Consider the following 21,957-nt stretch of genomic DNA (forward strand, 5'->3'; position numbering starts at 1 on the left):
TTTTGGAGCGGTGGAGGAGCTGGCTGCGCAGCTTGCTGGCTTCTGCCCCAGCACCGACACTCGCCTGCCACCCCGGCAAGAAAGAAATGACTCCTGCTGTACCCACCGCTCGCCCTGGACCAGGGGTGGTGGACAACACGAGGAAATTCAGGGGATACAGAACTAAAAAAGCTGCGCTGAGCTGAGCTCACCAGAGGAGCTCGGTACCAGCTATGTGCTCGCTAGGGGAAATGCGAGCGTTATCCATGAGCAAACTTGAGCTGTGCGTTTTGCTCGCAGCGGCTGACGAGGCGGGTGGCTTTACTCCTGAGAGAGAAGACCGGGAGTTTGGGACTCTGGGTTGTGCTCCTGGCACTCCCACAGCCGGGCGGGCGTCCCTGCCCTCCCCACGCTCCCAGTCCCCTACCGGTGCAAGGGCAGAGCAGTGTCTTCCCCTGGCTGCGAAATACTAATTCACTTGTAGTTGTACTGATGTCTGTCATACGGCAGTATGTGATTGCTTCCTTACGCTGTCCCTGTGGTGCTCAGACCGACTGCCTGCCCCGGGACCTCGCAGCGGAAGGTGCTCAGCAAAGCTGAATGAATGCTACAGCAGCCCGGCCTGGCTAAGCTGGGCAGGAAAGAAATCACCTTCCTGTGAAGTCCTTCAGAGTCAAACAATGTCCACCAGAAAGCAGTTAGCTCCAGGAGGCACACAGAAAGAGGCAAGCAGGAATGAACCCAGTACCTTCAGGCACTGAAGTCTCAGAAACAAGCAACTCCACAACCCCACCAATCTGCTTTCCAAGGAAGATTATGGACGTGCTGGACTTGCCTACATTGATATTCTTAACCTTACAGCTACCTCCTAAGGCTCCAAGGAAGACAGAGAAGTAGGTCTCCTGCAGAAATCACCCTCCATCGCTCCCCTGTCAAATGTCTCCATGGAGAGGAGCAAGGCCACGTGAAGCCGAGATTCTCCCTGGACATTGCTCGGGGGACAAGTTTGGCAAAAGATACAAGTAGAAATAGCCTTCATTAAATATAGTAAACAATGAGCAATTTCGTTTCCCAAGATATGGCAGCTGTGCCAACACAGGGCTCCACGGTCAGCTGAGGCAGAGGGGCACCATGCCTGGCTGCTCAATGTCACCAGAGAACGAAACAGAAAGACCTCATCTGACCTGGCTTCCCGAAGAGGACTTTTGATTACCTAGGGTTTTTTGTACAGTCATTCCAGAGGCTTTGCCTGTCCCATGGAGTCTAAATACTGATTTATGTGTAGGGAACTTCGTGTGTGTCCGTCTATGTTACCAAGCACACTGACTGCATCATCCTTCCTTCTGCAAAGGCAGACACGACCCTCAGGCCCCAAGGTGGCCCCGAAGATGAGGACTTGCGTGTGTCTCACATTCAGCCCCGGTCTCTTGTTTGCCCAGTGCGCTTGCAGATGATCACCATGGAAAAATGACTGACAGGGCAAAAGATGATTATCCACTCATCCAAACCACCCTTTAAAAACTCTTTGCATGTCTTTGTCCCTCTTTGCCCTTTGTCTGTAGAGAGGAGACAGGCACAACCGGTCAGGACTCTTCCTTCTGCATTTAGTGGCACCACCGCTGTGCTCCCCAGCACAATTTCCACTGCGTACCTCATGCACCCTTGCCTCACCACCCCTGCCCTCCGCCTGCTTGGTGGGGAGGTGCGCACCACTCTGCATGAGTCACTGATTTGGACATTTGAAGAAAACGCCGAACAGGACTCCCCGCGCAACCCAGCAGCTGCACACGAGGGGTCTGGCTGGGTCCTTGTTGGGGATGGAGGGCCCATCTCTGCCCCGCAGAAGGCAGCAGCAGGCAGGGCACAGGCAGCCTTTTCCTCCCCACTGCAGGGAGCAACACCGCCAGTGCCAGAGACCCTGTGCCGGCAGTTTACACTGAGGCAGTGTCCGGGAGAGCTTCTGCAGCCTGGCATTTGGTAACACGCTCTTTTCCCCAGCTGGAGCCCTGGGGAGGAGGGCACAGCTCTAGGGATGTGTCCGCTCACCCTCCTGCGCATCTCAGCCCTGTCAGCAGTGAGGCACCCCGTGGCCGGCGGCCAGTGACTCGGAAACAGCACCGGTGTGTAGCGGGGCCCTGGGCAGATGCCAACGGGGACCCCCACTGAGACCCTGCTCCTCTCCACTAGCAGGGGTAGGGATGAGCTCCAGCAGCTCCACACCCTCCCTCCAGGCACTGTGCAGGGCGAGCAAACCACCGGCTTGATCGCGGTTGGGTTTGTGGGCGTGCTTCCCTGGGACAACCTTGCCCCAGTCCTCTGCACATCCTAAAACACAGACGGGGGCTCAGCCCAGATGAACCCTCGCTCTGCTCTTCTTTCCCCACCTTGCGCCCGGCAGACTGAAGTCGATGGCCCGCGCCTCCCGGACTCTTTCATGGTGGAAAAGCTAAGTGGCACATAAGCTCTGCTCTTCGGAAGGCGGTGGGCATGCAGAGATTTGCCATGCCCTTTCTAACTTCCCTTACTCTTCTAAATTATTCCCTGTGTCCCATAATATGCCACCAGAATCCCTTCCACAATTTGGAAGGCTTATTTAGCAAGTCAGATATAGCAAGGCATGAATTTATAAATAGAGAGGGGCATGGTTGGGGACTGTGCAACGTGACTCACAAGTCAAACTGCCAGTGAAGAACTTATCAGACATCTGCTTTAAATATTCATTTAGCAATACCAAACCCTGCTCACGGTTACACTTACCATATAAAACCACCATTCCCATACATGGTCAGTACATTTATGGTAATTTTCTCCAAAATTACTCAGAAGCCACTTACCATCTTGCTGGTTAGAGATAAACCAGGGTTGGAAAGAAAAATACCTCCTCGGAGCTTCAGCCGGCCCTTACTTCCAGCTCTGCAACCCAGCGCTCTTTCCCAGAGCAAAGCCGATGGGATGACAGTTATGTCATAAACCATTTTCTCCTGAAATGTTTTTTTTTTTTCCACCCAGATATCTTGTTTCTCAAAACTACTACTCCTACAGAATACCTGTGGTCCAGACTTGGGTCTTACTGCTTTTCAGTTTTCTTCTATACCTTCATTTGCTCAACCGGTCCTTAATTCGGACTGATTCTTCCACAGAAAATGGAGAAAAATAGATGTGAATTATGAAATCAGCAATAGAATCTCTAAAGAAGAGGCAATAGATTAAATGCATACATCTTACTCATTTCAGGAAAAGGATATTTTTTTAATCTTTTTCTTCCAGCTGATCACTTTGTGGCCTCAAGCCATGCCAGCTTCTGCACTTACAGCAATAAATTTAATTATTCCCTCTTCCTCATGTGATTGCTTTTATTGCTATGGCTTTGTTTCTTAATCTGGGTCCTGATCATGCAAGCGCTTAAACATTAACCGCATCTGTGGTCCTCTCAGTGGCTTCAGTGAGGATTGCATGAATCAACTCCAGCATGTCTTCAAATCGTTAAATCGAGGCTTTGTCTAACCCAGCAGAGGATATCTGAGACTGGATAAATGGGCTGAAACTTTGCTGCAACACTGAAATAGGCACAAATAGTAAAAATTAATACTGAGTGCAATGTCAATACAGGACCCCGGGAACCTTCTCCATCATTTCTGTGGTGCGGATCATCGCAGACACCTTCTCCTTACGTGGCCCCTGTGTCTACAGCTCGCAGTATTTGTTCTGTCCTTGCCCAGACCCCCCTGCCCAGGCATGAGCCCTCCCCACGCCGCCTGCTGACCTTGCAATATTTTCCGTGTTATTCTTTGCTCTCCCCTTTTTATTTTTAAACAATGATGCACATTCAGCAGGTGTGCTCGCTGGGCTGCCCGCGGTCCTGCTTCAGCCTTTGCCCAGGAAACTGCAGCTGATGAAGAAACCAAGCGTCTCCAGTTTGGGCAGAGCTACACCGGGTTTCTGGATCCCGGTCAAGATGTGACAGGATTTATGTCAAGTTGCTTCTCCACACAGGAACATGTGCAGCAGGCACTAAGGAAAAAAAAAGCAAGGTGTCAGCAGAGGTTAAGCACCTCAAGGATTAAATGATACCCTTTTTAACTTGGACTTTGGATTTTAGCACCAGGTTCCGCTTAATGCCATATTTTGCTGTCTGAGCAGATCAATCTTCTTTATTAACGTGTCTGGCATTTAAGCCCCCACATGCGAACAGGGGGATCATAACCCCTCCACCATGCAGTCTCAGCCAGGATGGGCTGGCTTCAGTGGACTAACAAAAATAAAGGAAAGAGGGAGTAAATCTCAGAGTAGTAGGTCTAAAATCAATTGCCATGTTTTTCCTAAAACATTCATCCCAAGAGAGATTTCTCGTATTCTCCCTGAGTTGACTGGATTGAATACTGTAATCCTCCTAAATTTGCCACTTTTCTTAGGTTTGAAAAATAATCTCGTCCCACGGGGCTCTTGTGGGCCAAGTACGGATGCATTGCACCTAGAGCAAGGACAGAAATTGCTGGTGTTTTGGGTTGCTGGTGTGAACAGCTCGGGAGGAAGAGGGCGGTCTGGGCTCTCCGCAACGCGACGGACTCTCTGGAGGCACTGCAGGAGATCCCCGGCACCGCTGGCAGCTACTGCAGCCTCCGGCTTGAGGCCGCGCTTGGAAAACGTTCAGATTTCAAGACTTTCTCTGGTATTTGTGCCAGGAAACTGGGCTGTATGACTTTCAGAGCTAAATTTAGGATTGCAAGTGTTTCACATTCCCCAAACACCTTCTATGACAACATCTCAAAGCCCTTCATGAACATTAGCTGCTCCTCATTATCTTCTTTGAGATGAAAAACAGAAAAGCCACTTTGCTGGCAACAAACGGAGCTGCGAGTGTTGAGTTGCTCATGATCACAGAGGAAAACCATGATGGGCTTGGGATGGGAAGGGAAAAAAAGGGAAAGAAAACAAACATCCCAATGTAAACTGCTGAGTTTCTGCAGTCACGGAAACATGGCATATCACCTGCGGCAGTGCTGCTGGGATTAGATAGGAACAGCACCGTTTCTACTTCAAAATGGTTGGGGTTAGGGAGCTCTGGTAACTCTCTGTTGGGTTTTTTGGGGGGTAGGGGTTTCCAGGACAAAAAAAACCTTATGGAGGAAATATCCTGTTCCACAGCCTTTTGAAAAGTGCCTCAATCCCTACACAACCACTCTGAATAACACGTGGCAAGAAAGCGGACGGCCTCAGCACCTGGGCCACACTTCATTTTCAGCATGGGGCGTAGTGCAGAGCGCGCAGAGCTCCCCGCTGCGCCCTTTGGCTGTACTCCACGGGCGGACAGCCCAGTGACAGCATTGTTCATCGCTGGCAAACTCTAAGCAGTTTAGGTCCTCATGCCCCTGTTATTTTAACCATTCTTTGTAATTATGGTTGCCAAAGGGAATTAAAAAATCTTACAGAAGCCGATACAGTTGCCCTGGGAAACCTTGTTGGCTTCTTTTGGGTTGACCTGCTTCGGACCTCCTCCCGCTTGCATGGCCCCCCGTCCCTCCCTCTGCAGAATGCCGTCTCCCTGCAGCCGCGGGGAGGTCTGGGAAGGGCAGGACTATCCTGTCATCGCCTGCTCCCCCAGCACGGCTGGCAGTGCTGTGGGCCTTGCTCCGCACCGCTGACTGGCCCTTGCTCTGCGTTCTGGGTGTCCCCTTCCCAGCGCTGTCCTAGCCAACGCAACACCACCAACCTACGCTCAGCACCAACCACTGTTAATGGCAATGTCAACGCATTTTATTTTGCACTCAAATAGATTAGGTGATGTCTGTGTCTGAGGGACCAGTAGGTGTGAGATCAGGGTCACTATCCCCTGTCACCACCCCAGTGCTGCCTGTGGGAGCACCTCTGTCCCTGCCTGCACCGGGCACCAGGGCAGCTCTCCCCCTGGGAAAAGGACAGAGCTGCAGCCATACAGGGGTCCCCCTACACTCATGTACCTGAACCCCCTCTCAGAGCGCTCCTGCTTTGGTGAAGGAGGGCAGCCTAACCAGAAGAGCTACAAGGCATGATCTCCTTTGCAAATACAACTCGGGTCCTCGTGGAAGAGCCCAGCTGCGTTGCAATGAAATAAACGTGCCACCGTGAGCCGGGGTCAGGCACTGATGCCTGTTGCCGTTCTCGTTATGCTGCTCATCTCTGAGCACGTGTGAGAGCCCTCTTATAAGGCGGTCCTCCCCTTTTTCCCTCCAGCAGTGATGTTTCTCAGATTTAAAGCCTTGTTTTCCCTGGAAAGGAGAGAAGCTGCTGGAAGCCAGGCAGCGAGGGCACAGGGGGGCAGGGAGAGCATGTTTGGAGGGTACTATGGGTGGGAGGGATGTGCCAAGGAAGAAAGCTGCTTCCAGGGATCTATATATACGCAGCTCCCCGAGGTGGGGTTACAGAGAGGCTCATTCCCGGGCTGCCTGCGGCACTCCCTGAACAACCGCAGCCAGAGCTGCCTCCGAGCCGCACGCTTCAGTTTCAGAGCACGGCCCTGAGCAGCTGAGACAAGATGGGGTTTGGCTGTGGTCCCTGCAGGCACAAGAGGATAAGCTGCCCAGGGTCGCCGCAGTGCGGGAGGTTTGCGTGCTGCTGGCCCCAGTTCTGCACCGGGCAGTGCAGTTTCAAGGTTGACAAGATGCCCTGGCTGGGGGGGAATAAGGAGACCCCCTGGGCAATAAAAGTTTTCTCCATCGTCTGCTCATCCCCATCACGCACAGCACGCATCCCTAGTGGGAGCCAGCAATACTCCTGGCTTTCCCTGATGCATAGCAAGCAGAAGCTGCTTTATTTTTCAGGTCCTGAACAAATAAAAATAAAGAATGCCACAGAATTTGTTGCTTAGGAGTTCCCTGTGAAAAATAATGGCAATTTTGAAGTGGCCTCTATTTTTTTCTTTTACTAAATCTCATGGAATAAATATTATTGGCCAAATGCCCACAGGAGATTCACAGTCAACTGATTCCGCAGGGGAGCTGCGCTGATGTCGGCGCTGAGAGGGTGTTCAGGTCCTCTCAGCAAAGCCAAACCCCATAAATACTGTAGGTCAAAGTGCTTCTTGTTTCTGTAGTTTTGGAGCGCCGGGGAGAAGCGCGTCGGGGTGCCAGTTCCCTTTCCCAAACGGGGGACAGAGCCGTCACATTTTGTGGGAGGTGGCCCATCCTGGGCCACGTTCTGCTCTCTGTGCAATGCAGATTATCACATTAGCAAAATCTCTATCAAAATGAAATTAGGAAGCACCTTCAGTGCCCTCATCTTCTCCAGGATTCCCTTTATTGTTCTGCTCAGAGGCTCCCTCGAGCCTGTCCCTCAGAACTCAGGTTTTCCCTGTTACTTAGCTTCTTAATTAATTTTGCTAACAGCCCATACATCTGCAGACCCTGGGGAAGCTTACCTCAAAGCCCAGTCATGACCGTGCCTCCCAAGCTCATTTAAACAGCCCCACATCATTTTTGTGCCCTCAAGGACTCTTTCTTTCTCCAGATTTTGCGTCCCTTGGTGTTATTTGCATCCAGGGCAGTTTCTCACGTTGCCCGCTGGGTGCAACTGCAGAGCCAAGACACGAAGGGTTGTCCTGCATGGGTCCGGCTCCAGATGTAGCAGGCTGCGGCGCAAGCAGTGAGCTACAGCCCCAGAGGATGCTCTTGGTGCAGGCAAGAGCCGTTCTGCAACTACCCTCCCTCTCACGGCACGTTGGTGTCCTGCATCCTTCCTTCTAGTCCCTTTTACTCCTCTGCCGTCACACTTATTCCTTTACCTCTCTCAAACCAGAAGATGCTGGTCCTGGCCTGCTGCTGATAGCACTGTTACAGGAGCAGGAAGGACAATGAAATTCTCAAGAAACGCACAACAAGACCAAACCCAGACTGCTGTGCACAAACAAAATTTCCCAAAACACCTTCCCAACACCAGGGCTTATAAACCATGTGAAAATTCAACTCACCTGTTTCCAAACAATCTGTGTCTTCAATTGCTGAAAATCCCAAGCCCAAATACAAGGCTGATTTCAGATTAAAACATGTGTTTTGGTTTGAAATTAAAACCTGAACAGGTTTGGCAGGCTTAAAAATTTGTTGTGTCTCAGTGCATTGATTGAGCAACCAAAACAACAAACCAGTCATTGTTTTCAGCTGTAAAAATGCACTTTTTGGCACTTAACTTCAACAGGATGAAATTGGCACTAAGACTATCGAGAATACCTGGTGCTGTGGGTTAGTATGAGACAAAATGCTGCTGTTAGAGAGAGCAGACAAGATGCCAGTGGCAGCATCAGCCTCCCCATGCAAGGCAGTGCCCATGCAATGCCCGGCCTGCCAGAGGATTGCCCTCTGCCCACGGCTGCGGTCACACCAGCGGTCCTAAACTCATGTTTGGCACTGCAAAATCTAGGTCTTCATTCAGAGGGAGCAAGCATCCCCTGCTCCCGCTGATTTTGATCAGGCTGGAGGGAGGATGGCTGGCTCATTATCACCCGCCCCCAAAATCAGCACATTCTATTGTGGGTTTAGGACCCTAACTTTAATCATGCAGGTGGAAAAGCTGAGTCTGTGCTGGTACCCCACAGCGAGCGCTGTCTAGTCCACACGGCTGCTTTCCTAACTTAATTTTTATCTGTACTTCTAAAACAGCCTTTTAATCAAACAGCAGAAGCAGGTCTTAAAATCCATCTCGAAACACCACTTAAGGCACAAATGAACCTGAGATCAGGGCTCAAGTACTGAGGACTTAACGTTAGTTAAGCATCTCCCCAAATCCCAGAACAGAGAGCTGCCAGATGAAATATGTGCCACTGCGCAACAACTTGCGCACACAGCAAGTGAAAGCTCATGTTTGGATTTTAAGAAGCAACCGTGTTCCTGCTTTCCAGTCCAGCCCCCGTCACTCGGAGAGGGATCTCAGCTGAGGAGCTCCTAGGGCTGCTCCGGGGCCTCCCTGCCCCCAGATACCAGGGAAGGATCAGGCCAGCTCCTGCAGGCTTTTCCTTTGGGATAGGGCTACAAAAAAGTGTACTCACATATGGGTCTCACTTCAATGCAGGTAAAAACAGCCAAAATGCAAAACGAGTACACCCTTAGCATAGTCGCAGCAGAGCAAAAAAGCTTCCTGGACTGGAAGTTTTGTTGAAAATCATCTTTTTTCCCAGCACTGCTGTCTCCCACAGCAAAGGGACACCCCAAAACTCAAGCACTACTTCCCTGCCAGGGCCCTGTGCTCCAGGAAGAGTCCTCCTCCAAAGACTGCCTGCTCCTGCACACGTGCCCTGACCCAGGGAGCTGTGCCAAGCCTGGCAGGGCTTTCGGGTGGCTCCCCAAGGGACCTGAGCACCTGGTGGGGTGGACAGTGGGAGCAAAGGGGTCCCCAGAGCCCACCACCCCCGCAAGAGAAGTGAGACAGGCAGGGGCAGCGTCCCCACCTCGCACGCTGCTCTGCCCCCTCAGAGGCAAAAAGGGCAGGCAAACGCCCGTGGCGGGGGGAAGCCCTGGGGTTTTCCTTCAGGCTCCCGGGGAGTCCCTGCATGAAGGATCTGGCGCAGGGAGAGGCTGGTCTGGGAGAGCAGGGGAGGGGGTGGCCCCTTTGCAGGCAGCCCCTCGTGTGTGACCATGGGCAAGGGCAAGCGTGTCAGGCAGGGTGAGGAAGTGGCCCGGGCTGCCCTCCGCCCCCTGGGCTCCCCAGGGACAGCGTGATGGCAGGCAGGCTTCCCATAAGCGGAGTGGAAAGCTCTTTATTTAACCTGCACCCGCCACCTGCCCTCGGCCCCAGCCTTGCCTCCATCCATCACGCCTTGGAGCTGCATGAGCGTGCCAGGGCTACTTTTTTGGCAGGCTGAGCCAAGTAAAATCCTTCGCAAGCCAAGGCTCTCAGGTCACCCTTTCCCCCCTGGGTCTACGATGAGCACGTTACAGAGCAGCGGGCACCAACCTTGCCACGGCATGATGCAATACACAGCCACCCCCAGGCTGCTCTCCGCAGCGCCCAGCTCTCTGCCACCCAAGTCAGTCAGGCAGGGCTGGCTCCTCCGGCTGGGGCCCTGTTCCCTCCCCGCTCCTCCTCCTGGCCCGGGAGGTCCAGCCCCGCCGCCCCCTGCCCTCGCTGTTAGATGACACGCTGCCTCAGCCAGTGATGGAAGAACCCAAGCAAATGATGACAGAGACAACGGCATTAAGGGTGTAACAGAATGACTGATGATTTAATGCTTCTTGAAGTTTTTTGTTTCCTTCCACAGGGCATTGGTTTTAAAAACAAACAAAAGGAGGTAAAATAAATTAATTTATGTACACTTTACATACACTGTGTCACATGGAGCTTTGCAGCAACAGTAACCAGAAATTGTTACAAAATAGAAAGTTACATGGCTGTTGCAGGTCCTCAGCAGCCTGCAACCTAGAAGGTTGTCATCCTGAGAGTGGTTGGCAAAGTGATCACGTAAACATGTTTAGAAGCATTTACGGTGGACAATGGATGGGCCAGCTTCGTCGTATTCCTGCTTTGTGATCCACATCTGCTGGAAGGTGGACAGGGAGGCCAGGATAGAGCCACCGATCCAGACAGAGTACTTGCGCTCAGGTGGGGCAATGATCTAGAAAAAGCCAAGAGAGCAGAGATCAGTAAAGAAGCAACCGCTGCGGATGGCAGGCACAGGGGCACGCACCGCCCGGCGCGCTGTTTGCAGGCAGGTAAAAGGAGGCTGCTGCTCCTCCGCCTGGGTCCTTCACGCTCCAGCCTTACCTTGATCTTCATTGTGCTGGGGGCCAGGGCTGTGATCTCCTTTTGCATGCGGTCAGCAATACCTGGGTACATGGTGGTACCCCCAGACATGACGTTGTTGGCGTACAGGTCCTTCCTGATGTCAATGTCGCACTTCATGATGCTGTTGTAGGTGGTCTCATGGATCCCTGCGGACTCCATACCTGGGGGCAGGGAAGGGGAAAAAGGGAGGCACAAGTTAAGCGCAAAGCGAGAGCTCCACATGAGGACTCGGGGAGAGCTGGTAGGGGAGGAGAGAGAGGGAAGGGGGCACACGCACCAATGAAGGAAGGCTGGAAGAGGGTTTCTGGGCAGCGGAAACGTTCGTTGCCGATGGTGATGACCTGCCCATCAGGCAGCTCATAGCTCTTTTCGAGGGAGGAGGAAGAGGCAGCGGTGGCCATCTCGTTCTCAAAGTCCAGCGCCACATAGCACAGCTTCTCCTTGATGTCACGGACGATCTCACGTTCAGCTGTAAGGGGGCAGCAAAGGCATCAGCGATTGCAAAGGAGGAACAGGGAAGCTTGCATCTCCTCCACAGGTCTGCTGGGACTCCAGACCCTCAACCACAGGCAAACTCCCAACAGGGAGTGCTCATGGGGCTTGCAATGGGGCGAGAGGCTGCATCACCCCTGGAGGTGCAAGGGTTGGAAGTGAGTGGCGACGTTTTGAAGGAGGGAATAGTGCTTACCCGTGGTGACGAAGGAATAGCCACGCTCAGTCAGGATCTTCATCAGGTAGTCAGTGAGGTCCCGGCCGGCCAGATCCAAGCGCATGATGGCATGGGGCAGGGCGTACCCTTCATAGATGGGGACATTGTGTGTCACACCATCGCCGGAGTCCAGCACGATACCTGGGGAAACAAAAAGCAGCCACCTGAGACGCAGCCCACGAAGGGCCCTGCCCCGGGGGGCAGAGCACTTGTCAGCTGTGGGGGACCCGTCCTGGGCGTCCTTGCTTGGGGAAGCGGGGCCAGCAGGGCACTTGCACTCACCGGTGGTACGGCCAGAGGCGTAGAGGGACAGCACAGCCTGGATGGCCACGTACATGGCAGGGACGTTGAAGGTCTCAAACATGATTTGGGTCATCTTTTCACGGTTGGCTTTGGGGTTAAGGGGGGCCTCAGTGAGCAGGGTGGGGTGCTCCTCAGGGGCCACACGCAGCTCGTTGTAGAAGGTGTGGTGCCAGATCTTCTCCATGTCGTCCCAGTTTGTGATGATACCGTGTTCAATGGGGTACTTCAGGGTCAGGATACCTCTCTTGCTCTGGGCTTCATCTCCTACGTAGGAGTCCTTCTGACCCATACCCACCATGACGCCCTGCAGGGGAGGAAAGGGGGGGCTCAGCAGCCTCTCTGCGGGCGGCAGCGTGGGGCTCCCCGGCGAGCCAGGCGTCCCCTCTCGGCGCAGGGGGCCGGGAGGCGGCGGGGACCCGCAGCCGCCGCTGCGGCAGGGCGCGGGGGGAGGCCGGGAGGAGAAGGCGCCGTACCTGGTGGCGGGGGCGGCCCACGATGGAGGGGAACACGGCCCTGGGGGCGTCATCCCCGGCGAAGCCGGCCTTCACCAGGCCGGAGCCGTTGTCGCACACGAGCGCGGTGGTCTCGTCCTCGTCGCACATGGTGTCGGCTGTCTGCGGGGGCGGAGGGGCGCGGGCTGAGCCTGGCGGCCGGCGGCGGCGGCAGGGAGGCAGGGAGGGGGCGGCGGGGCCGGGGCTTACCTGGGCTGGCTGCGGGCTCCGCGCGTCGGGCCGCTGGCAGAGAGGCCTCCCGCTCTTCGCCGGGTAGCTCGTGGGCCGCCGCCGGCCGCCGAGCCTTTTATCGCGGCGGGCGGCGGCGGCGGCCGGCCCCCAGGAATGCGGCCCCGGCCGTCGCCATATTTGGGCGTCGGGCCCGGCGCGGCCCCGGCCCGGCGCTGCCCAAAGAAGGCGCTCCTGGCCGCGGCCCAGGTGAGCCAGGCCCGGCCGTATAAGGAGCGTCTGCCGGGCCCCCCCGCCGCCCGCCGCCGGGGCCGAAATAATCCCCCGGCACCGCCGGGCCCGTTAAGGGCAAAGCAGGTGGGGGCCGCAGGCCCGGGCCTTTCCGCGGCGGCCCGGCGGAGCGGGCCCGGGCCCGGGCCCGGGCCCGGCGGGGCGTGAGGGCGGAGCGGGCCGGGGCTCAGCGGGGCCTGCGGCGGCGAGGGGCCTGCGGCGGCGAGGGACCTGCGGCGGCGAGGGGCCTGCGGCGGCCACTTGCCGCAGCCCGGGAGTACGGGGCTGCAAAGGGAAATGGGGGCCCCGCGGCCCTTGCCCCTGGGCAGGGGCGAGCGCCGGGAGAGAGGCGAAGCAATGCGGGAGCTCTGTGGTTTGCACGTAATGGCGTCCCACCCGGCGACAGCCCCTGTAAAAGCCACCGCCTTTTTTCTTTGCTGTGATTTAAAAACGGAAAATAAATGGAGGGGATAACATCTGTGAGACAAAACGCCTGAAGAGGAACCTGGTGAAGCATTAACGTCGGTGACCGTCTGATCCCAGGAGCCTGACATCGCGTGAACGCTGGTGCCATGACCGAGTACCCATTGCTGGCCGCTGAGCTCGGCCAGGCGACGCAGCATCCCCCAGCTATCGCCGTGGCTCATCCTCTCCAAAAGGAGCGCGGTCTCACAGGCAAGTCATCTCTGACGAGCCGAAGGTACTGTGCAAGTGAAGAGGAACGGTTCATCTCCTTCAGCTATGGATATTTAAGCAGATTCCATGCGGGACACTTGGAAGAGTTTATACAGAAATTCTGGTTACCAATGGAAAGAAGAGGCAGTAACGCAAGCAGATTTGCAGCCCTGCCAATGAGTCGATGCAAATCAACCTTCAAGACCTTCTCTGAAGGCACAACTGGCCCAGGGTAAATCCTTTTAAAATTTAGAGAGTCAGGAGAGGAGGAAGAAGAAATAGTAAGCCAGAAGTGCTCATGCTTTGAGGAGTCTCCTGCAACTGAAGGCATTTCTGCAGCTGATTTCCTCCACGGCAAGGCAGAGCAGAAGGGCCAACAGAGAAGCAGACAACTTTTCTTCTCCTCTATTTAATTTCTGCACCTTCCAGTTTGGCAGCTTTCCTCCTTACCTTTGGCTGCTCCGTATTTCATTCTGCTATAGATTTTCATTTCCCATCGAGTTACTGTATTAAAGCACACTGGGGATAAACCATGCTATTCTCTCATACTGTTCTTCAACTTCTTGTATTATTCTTCAGTTCTGTCATCGACAACTGGCAGTACAAAAATCAGAAGCCTGACAGCACTTAAAGGCATGGCAGCCATCAAATCTATTTACAGAACTGTAACGCTCCATTGTGGATTCCAAAATATGGTCAGTTGTGTTGAATCAGAAATCAAGTAACAGAAAGTCTAAGGTCGCTGAAAGATAAACATTCTTAATCCTTCAGTGAAACCTGACGCAAGCATAAACCCGCTCTATCCCTTCTGTTCCTTTTGATTTTCTCTCTGCCACAATTTACAGCAAAATGCCTGACAGCAATGTTAAATTCTTATAGTTCTGCGTGAAAGATCATTTTCTGCACTTAAATACGATATTTAGCTGGACTCATGAAATGAACTTGGTTTTGGTCCCAAGTCAGAGGACTTTGGAAGTTAGTTTCCAGAACAGAGCTGGGCACAAAGAAGATCACTATCCACGAGGCATAGCTTCTGAAATGGATCACAAATGACAACTGACAAGCTTTCCTGCTACTCTGGTGACAACAGAGGATAGAAGTGCAGACATCCTGTACCCTGTGTATTTTCCGCTACTGAGAAAGCAACTATTTAAGAAACAACGTATACTTCCTTATTCCAAAGGAGCTATCCGTACTCCTTAAGCCGTTTTCGCCAAAGCCCGGATCTTTTTGTCCCAAGTTTATTTGTTTTTGTTACGCTGGGGAACAGCCTAGAGCTCTGGCACAGCCTTCGATGGGTGGTGGTAAATGAAGGCATCCTCCCCGTACAGTAACCCGAGACAGGCGTTCCGCACCAGAACAGCTTATTACATAATGAAACGGGGGACGGAGAGGAGGAACAGCCCCGAATCCCAGCCTCTTCAAGCTTCCCAACGGAACAGCGAACCAGCTCGACATTCCTAGTACGAGAACATTAAACTCCAGTTTAGACATGGAAGTTATTTTAATGAGGTTTTATTTAAGTAAACTCATTGCCCGTAGCCTTCTGTTTTGGCAATAGTCAGATGGAAAGCCGTTGTACAAATGCCAGATGCCTCCCAGCCCAGCAGTAGAATAAAACACGAGTTGCGAAGCCTACGGGGCTGATCGTTTCCCGAGAACCCGGAGAGTGCTTTTACACCACGCGGAGCAAACCCATCCCAGCAGCGCAGCCAGGCGCTTTGAAACCAGTGGGTAGCAAAGGGTGGACAGAAACACCTGCTTCTGCAACAAGCTTCCCGGGGCTCGGCCTGCCGCTCCTGGCAGCGTACGGGTGGCCTGCGGTCGAGGAAGGGATGAGAGATCCCCGAAGTGTTTTACTGCTGACAGTCAATTAAAGAGATTCCTCTTCAAGCAAAATTTAAAGAGTCTAGTAAAAGTTCAGGTAGAACATATTTCGGCAGGGAGTGGCAACCATTTGTTAGATTATTCCCTTTCTCCCAAAACGTGAAGTTCGATTTTCACATCGATAATGTGAAACCACCTTTAAAGTGACACTTAAAGAAGCAAGTGGCATCCTTCTAAAGCTTTAGCGGACCCACTCCTTTGAGGCCGCAGCTGGGAGTTACACCCGCACCTCTTCCTCTCAGCCGTGCAAGGCTGCAGAAGAGCAAAGTTCACTTCTTAGAACAATCTGAGAAGATGGCTGCTAGTGCATTTCTTTCCCATATTAGTTAGAACCTCTCTAGATAAATCTATTCTTCCAAACATGTTCAGACTCTCAGCCCGGCTTACTGTATTAGTACAGGGAGGAGGGGAAGCCACGGAAGGGGAGCTGTGCTTTTAAAACTAGAAACTGGATTCTCTTCAACCAATTTAACTTCTGACCTTCTCAGCTGTTGGATCAAGTTGTTGCAGCAGGCATTGAGCCAGACAAGTAAAACATAAGGGCATGCAAGTCGCTCTGCTTTCACTCGCTGGCTGTTGAGCTACTTGAAAAGAAAGGTACAACGTGTCAGATTAAAGTAACTTTTATTTAAAAGATTAAAATCTGCTGCCAATTAGAATAATTAAAATTGAAAAGTTAATTTTTTTTTTTTTTTTTATTCCCATGTCAGAGATAACTAACTGGGGCAGTGGGGCTAAAAAAACCCAAAAAACCACCACAAGAAAATTAGTAGCATCAACCAGTAGAGAACAAGTCACCGAGTAAGGAAGATCTTGCTGGACTCCCACACCTTCCTAACTGCTTTCTAGGTTTCTTCTGAGCCTAGGTTCAAGCAGTTGCTGTGAATGACTGCATGGTGAGCTGCTAATCTCATTTTACATGTATTCTAGAGATCTAGATATATCTCTATAACTGTCATTTAAGTTAAAAATATTAAAATGTTTTGAAAAAGTTTAATCTTACAGATATGAACTGAAAGAATGGTATATTTACTGGACCAGAGGACCTTGAATGAGAACTGTGAGTTATTCCTTTCTGCCATGGGCAGAAAGCTGAGTGACCAGTGACAAGCCAGTTACCCTTTCTGTGCCAGTAATCTTTAATGCAAAATTGCAATTCCCTAGTTTCTACAGCAAAAAGTGTTGTACAAAGAGAGAGTAACCTTACTGAAGAAACAAATGATTATTCTGTAAGCTACACAGTCACCCAGCATTACCGTTCTCAGTATGTTCTCTGAACTGCAATCACAGCCCCAGTGAAGCGAGAGCAAAAGTTTCCACCTTCTGCAGCGGGTCCCACGTTTCACCCTGTGTGCCTGTGTATCTGTGAGTCTCCGGCAGGACTCATACCAATGAAGATATAAAATGAAACAGCGAGTTTATGAACGGCACAGAAAATGAAAAGTTTATTTTTCTTTTGCCTGAAAACACACCTCTGCCTCCCCTGACTAAAGTGCCAATGTCTATAAATTTAAGACCAAGTATATCACTCATATAGACTTTATTACAAAGTTTTAGCAAAAAAACAGAACGTAAAAAAAGTATACATGAATTTAACAGCTCTTTAGAAAAAATATTTTAAAAAATAGTGAGAATCACGCTTGTCCCTGAACGTAGAGTTCGTAGTTTGCCTTTAACACAAATTCAAAGTAAGCATTACATTTCAAGTTGCCAAGTTCGTTCGCTTGCAGCAAGTCCTTCACCTCCGGTAAATATTCACTTAACTGAACTCCTACAATACAAAACCTTTTATTACAGCACTGATAAAAGTACTTTGCATTAGCAGTTAAGATGATTTTTAAGTAAACACCCCCGTGCCTGCCTCAGAGTTAAATTACTCTTTTGGAATTGAGAGGATCTAATTCTATTATACATGTCAAGAAATACAATAAAGCTTAAGTAGCCTGCAAAACAGTTTAAAAAAAAAAAAAAAAAAAAAGGTATTTCCTACCCAAACAGAGCTTCTCAGTGAATTTATGATTAAACCTAAAATCCTTAAACCTAAAATCCAAGTCCTTACATAACACTTGAACAAAATAAAAAAAAAAGAGGAAAAAAAAAAAGAAAGATCAGTCATCTAATAAAGACTTTATATCATCAGTTGCAACATGTCAGTCTGGGGGGTGAGAATCTTACAAAAGGAAAGAAATTGACAAGACTGAACACAAAACTAGAGCTGTTCTGAGAACTTAATTGTTGTATTTTTGACATGGAGCCTTCTCTGTTCTGGAAAAAGCTCATATGCAGTAATATTTAAAATGGACTTTAACTCTAAATTGTTTCCCTCCTCTCCCTCCCCCTCAGCTGTTATTTCCATGGCCACAATTTCCTATGGTCAGCTTTAACGGGGGGTGTGTGTGGGTGTGTCTTTTTTTTTTTTTCTTTTGGGGAGGGAAAACAAAACACATTTAAGCTAAAACAGCTTAAGCTTTTGAGTGACAGACAAATAGTTATTAATCCCCTATCTTACAGAAGAGATCTGTTTAACTCCAGAATACATACTTTACTGTACAGTAAGAAACTGCTAAAAATCAGACGGCTGCCCTACTGAGCAAATAATTTGAGGGTACTAAGATTATAAGCAAGAAATCTGCTCATCTCTTATCCCCTCAACGTTTTACAGAGATAGAATTAGCTCCGTATGATTGTAATTATCTAGTGGAATGCATATGGAAGTTTTTATTACTCTGAGAGTTTATTAACACTACTACTTGTATATTAGTCTTCAGCAGCTTTTGAAACAACTACACAATTTCAAGAAGTTAAATTATATTTAAGTACACTTTACCTTCTTTCAATAGTTTTTGTAATATTTTCACAAATATACTATCTTTAGATGCTTCAATTGGATCATCTTTCCCATCTGAACTGGACCATCTGCAAGTCAAAAACAATTTGCGCAAAGAATTGCACAGATGAAATCAAATGAAAAGTAACAAGAAAAAATATACAGGAAATTTGATAAATCAAAGGTGATTAATACATGTTCACATGTGTTATGTGCTTGCCTGTAGCTCAAAGCAAGAGTTTTTTTCCCTATCTTGTGTTAATTATTCTTTATTCTAAGAGTAAAACTGCAGTAAAATTGCACTACTATAATGCAGTCTAGTTAGGACAATAGGAATACTTCCTGTCTTCTAAACTGTAAAAGAAAACATAGTATTTTTAATTTTATCAGATAAATATTCATCAAGATAAGAATTACCTGTTCTCAGTAATCATATTTTACAACTGAGATTATGCAAGTATAGGTTTTTTTTTTTTTTGGTAGAATAAAGCAAGAGCAGCAATTTGCTGACATATTTGAAAAAAACAAAACAGAAAAGCAAACACCAAGCAAAGAGGAGGAAAACAATTGTAAAAATCTTAAGTTACAGGCCTGCAACAGCACACACAGACACAAACCAAATACAGTTTCTCTCATTTGTGATTAAATGTGAAGGTGAAGACTCGTGAATGCAGGTCTCATCTGTGATAAGGAAATGCCAAACATTTTTCTAAGAGAAGGATTATTTTAAATGACAATTTTTCATCTTTGCAGAGCTTTATGTGTAGCAGGTTTAAGTCAACACCAAACTAACTTCTTTTGCTGTGGTTCTAACCTCTCAGTTGTTACAATTTCCCGTTCCGTACATTAAATGGCCAGAGAAAACCAGTTCTCATATCACTCCCTAAAGCACCGTGAACCTCCTTAGGCCAATGGGACATGCTTGCAACAGATCTGGGCCCAGGTCCCAGAAGCTATTACTGACAAATCACTGAAACCGTGCTTTTACCTGGGATGCCACTTAAACTCCCAGACTTCTAGGATTTTATCTTTAATTCCACTGGGAAGAATGTGAGGGAAGGGGCAGGGGGATCTGAGGAAACAAATCACTCTGAGGCACAGAGGAGGATAGCGAGGACCCTGCCAGAACGTCAGGAGCACGCTCAGCAAGGCTCTCCATTCTACCCAAGAGCCTTGCCACCATTTGTAGCTGACAAGCTAGAACACAGATGCCATCCTTAAAAGCAGGTACTGTAACATGTCAAACGCTTATTTTTGCACACAGCAGAAAGTTAACATTGCCTCTTTTCAAATGGCAATGGGCCTCTTTGTAAGCCTTTGTGAGCCTTGCTGGACTGGAAACTCAACTGGGACATAAAGTTTTGTAAACACTATTCAGTGCAAAGTGATGTCAAATTGCATCTGGTCAGCTAGCAGAGTAGGCAAAATCTTGTCAGCATTTTATATGACTTGAATGGTTTAAATATGATGTCCAAAACTCTGTTCTCGGCCCGGGGTAGACAGGACATAAATCAATTATTGGACTGGTGCCATGCAGGAGCTCTGGATTCTTCTGTCTTGAAAATAATAGGAAGGGAAGAAAACACGTGGAACAGTGTGAACCTGTTTCTGCATATTATTTATGTCATATCTGACAACAACTTAGTCATGCAACTAGGAATTTATTTTCTACAGACCACTGTCCTTCGGAATCTATCCTATGCATGAGCGTGAATCCAAATGCTGCTTGTTTCCATTTTAATCACAAATGGCACAGTGCATTTGGAATGTATTCTCTCCTCATCTTTTCTTCCTTAGGTCCTCTTGGAACATGGATGGGAGCTAGAGAAAGGTGGGTAACTTCTGAAAATTAGAAAGGTAAGGGAGGAAATGCCATTTGAGTTATTTAACCTGGGAGAGAACAGTAGCACTGCTTGGCGAGAAGATTCTTCTGACCAATTGGATTCAGCCTGTATTTGGTGTTGAACGTCCATAAGAGTGCCTCTCTTTAGCAGCATTTAAGGCTTCGATCTCTTACAGTCAAGAATGCAGCTTTAACTCAAAAATGTCATGAGCTTGTTGATGTGGTTCAACAGCCAAAAATAAATGAAATAAAAGTTTGCAGGAGTGACATCTGCACATGTTGCACGTAAAAAGCTTCTATCTGAGATGCTTCAAAGGAAAAAAAAGTTTCAACATTGGTCATTTCTTTTAACCCTAGCAAAGGGTTCAAGAATGAAAACTGCATGGGTACATTCCTGTGTCAGGTGCTGAGAATGCATAGTAGGCTGCCAGCGAGCTAAGTGAACAAAGTACTACAGATTGGTTTGGGTTTTGGTTTTTTTTTTTGTTTTGTTTTGTTTTGTTTTTCCTGGGGTTTCACTTTACAAATAAAAAGGCACATTCAGATCAGATACTTTATACTTTACTAACCTTATACTATGATATTCCATCTTTTTCAGTGAGCTAGAGAATGGTATACTAATATGTAATTCTGGAAAAGCTATGTCACAAATACTCCCAGTAATTTACATTCATATTGGACTTACCCATCCCTTCGGAGAGCCTTACAGAGAATTTTAAGTTTAAGATCATTTACATCCACTTCCTCTTCCTTCAGTTCATATAAGGAAAAAAGACAGGTAAGTTAAAAAAAAAAAAAGAAAAAAATTAAGAAATAATCACCATGTCACACAGATTATACCAATGAATTATATTCTTCAGTTACTGAACACTGTTTTTAAACACATGCTATTGTAACAGATGACCTGGTCAGACTGTTGAAACACCAAAGACTGTTCATTTCCATTTGAAAACATGGCTCAGACTTTCTATATCACCACACCACTGCTGAAGACTACCTCAATTTGAAAAAGGGCCTATTTTAAAGCACGTGAACAAATACCAATTTGTAAAACAGTGCCTTCTAGGCAAGTTTTATTTTAAAATGTGCTAAATGGTGACTGAAGTCAAGGCTCTTTTTTCAGCATGGCCAAGCTAACTAGCATGCAACAGTGTCCACATGAGGATGATTGTTTTATGAATATGTTAGTAACTGTCTCCAGAGACACGCATTTGTCTTGGAAAGGGCAGTCCCTTCATTGCACAGAAACTTTGAGATAATTGGTGTCAGAGCCCCTTTTAAAATATAACATCAGAAAAAAGACCACATATTTTTTTCCACCTCTCAATGTCCTGAAGCATCTCATCTATTTTAAATTCCTCTCATAAGAGATAAGAGAAACCACGAACTCTTCAATTTAGAAGCCTGGAAGCAAGAGGATGGGTCTTGACTTTATGCTGTGCTTTTGCAAGAGAAAAGCAGAGAAAACTACGGAACAGCTAGTTTTTCGACTCTAATCTAAACCACCATCTCTAATTTGTGCTGAATGGTTCTACTCAAGTTGTTAGAGACTCAAATATCTGAGCAAAAAATCATTCTGAATCTCATGTTTTTGAGAGACATTTATTTTATTTAGATGTAAAAAAACAATATAGTTGTCTCAGTGTTCATGAATTGTGTTGACAAAATTTAAGAGAAAAAAACCTAATTTAAAAGAAGAAACCAAATGAGTTCACTGAAGTTTATTTAACTGCAAAATATTATTACTTGGACTATTTATGTTATAAAAATAAACAGGGGAGTTAGAAAAAAAAAGGAAAAAGCATTGAATTTTCTTTTTAAACCAAAGAGAACTAACTCAGAATAACATGCTACTCTAAGTAGTAATACTCTTTCCTCAGTACACGAAATATAATATAGTACTAAACACAGGACAAGTAAACATATTCATACATAAAACAAAAAAACCCTAGTTAATAACAGTAAAGAAATATTATTCGAAAGAAAATTTTATAATAAAAAATAAAACAATTGAAAATCAATTTAAATTTTAAAAGCA

At 48.5% G+C, this 21,957-nt stretch overlaps 2 protein-coding genes across 10 annotated transcripts in view; both read right to left on the reverse strand.

The window, feature by feature from the left end:
* Nucleotides 1–10,137: 10,137 nt before the first annotated feature.
* ACTA1 (actin alpha 1, skeletal muscle) lies at nt 10,138–12,573 on the reverse strand. The gene is made up of 7 exons (XM_087775647.1): nt 12,439–12,573; nt 12,211–12,351; nt 11,717–12,041; nt 11,414–11,575; nt 11,003–11,194; nt 10,705–10,886; nt 10,138–10,555 (listed from the first exon to the last, which is right to left on the reverse strand). Exons 2-7 carry the CDS (start codon nt 12,337–12,339, stop codon nt 10,412–10,414), a joined length of 1,134 nt encoding a protein of 377 aa, XP_087631773.1. The 5' UTR covers nt 12,340–12,351; nt 12,439–12,573; the 3' UTR covers nt 10,138–10,411.
* Nucleotides 12,574–16,772: 4,199 nt separating this feature from the next.
* Nucleotides 16,773–21,957, reverse strand: part of NUP133 (nucleoporin 133) — a 40,470-nt gene continuing 35,285 nt past the window's right edge. For 8 of the 9 annotated variants that reach the window (XM_087775635.1, XM_087775628.1, XM_087775633.1 and 5 more), the window contains 3 exons: nt 20,605–20,669; nt 18,077–18,165; nt 16,773–17,020 (listed from right to left, as the gene is read on the reverse strand). In XM_087775635.1, the coding sequence (XP_087631761.1) occupies nt 16,884–17,020; nt 18,077–18,165; nt 20,605–20,669 (291 nt within the window). In that variant the 3' untranslated portion in view covers nt 16,773–16,883. The other variant, XM_087775630.1, reaches the window with a different exon arrangement.

The sequence above is a fragment of the Nipponia nippon genome, unplaced genomic scaffold (assembly GCF_047370975.1).
Source record: "Nipponia nippon isolate SJK-2023a ecotype South Korea unplaced genomic scaffold, ASM4737097v1 scaffold_4, whole genome shotgun sequence".
NCBI classification, from domain to species: Eukaryota; Metazoa; Chordata; class Aves; order Pelecaniformes; family Threskiornithidae; genus Nipponia; species Nipponia nippon.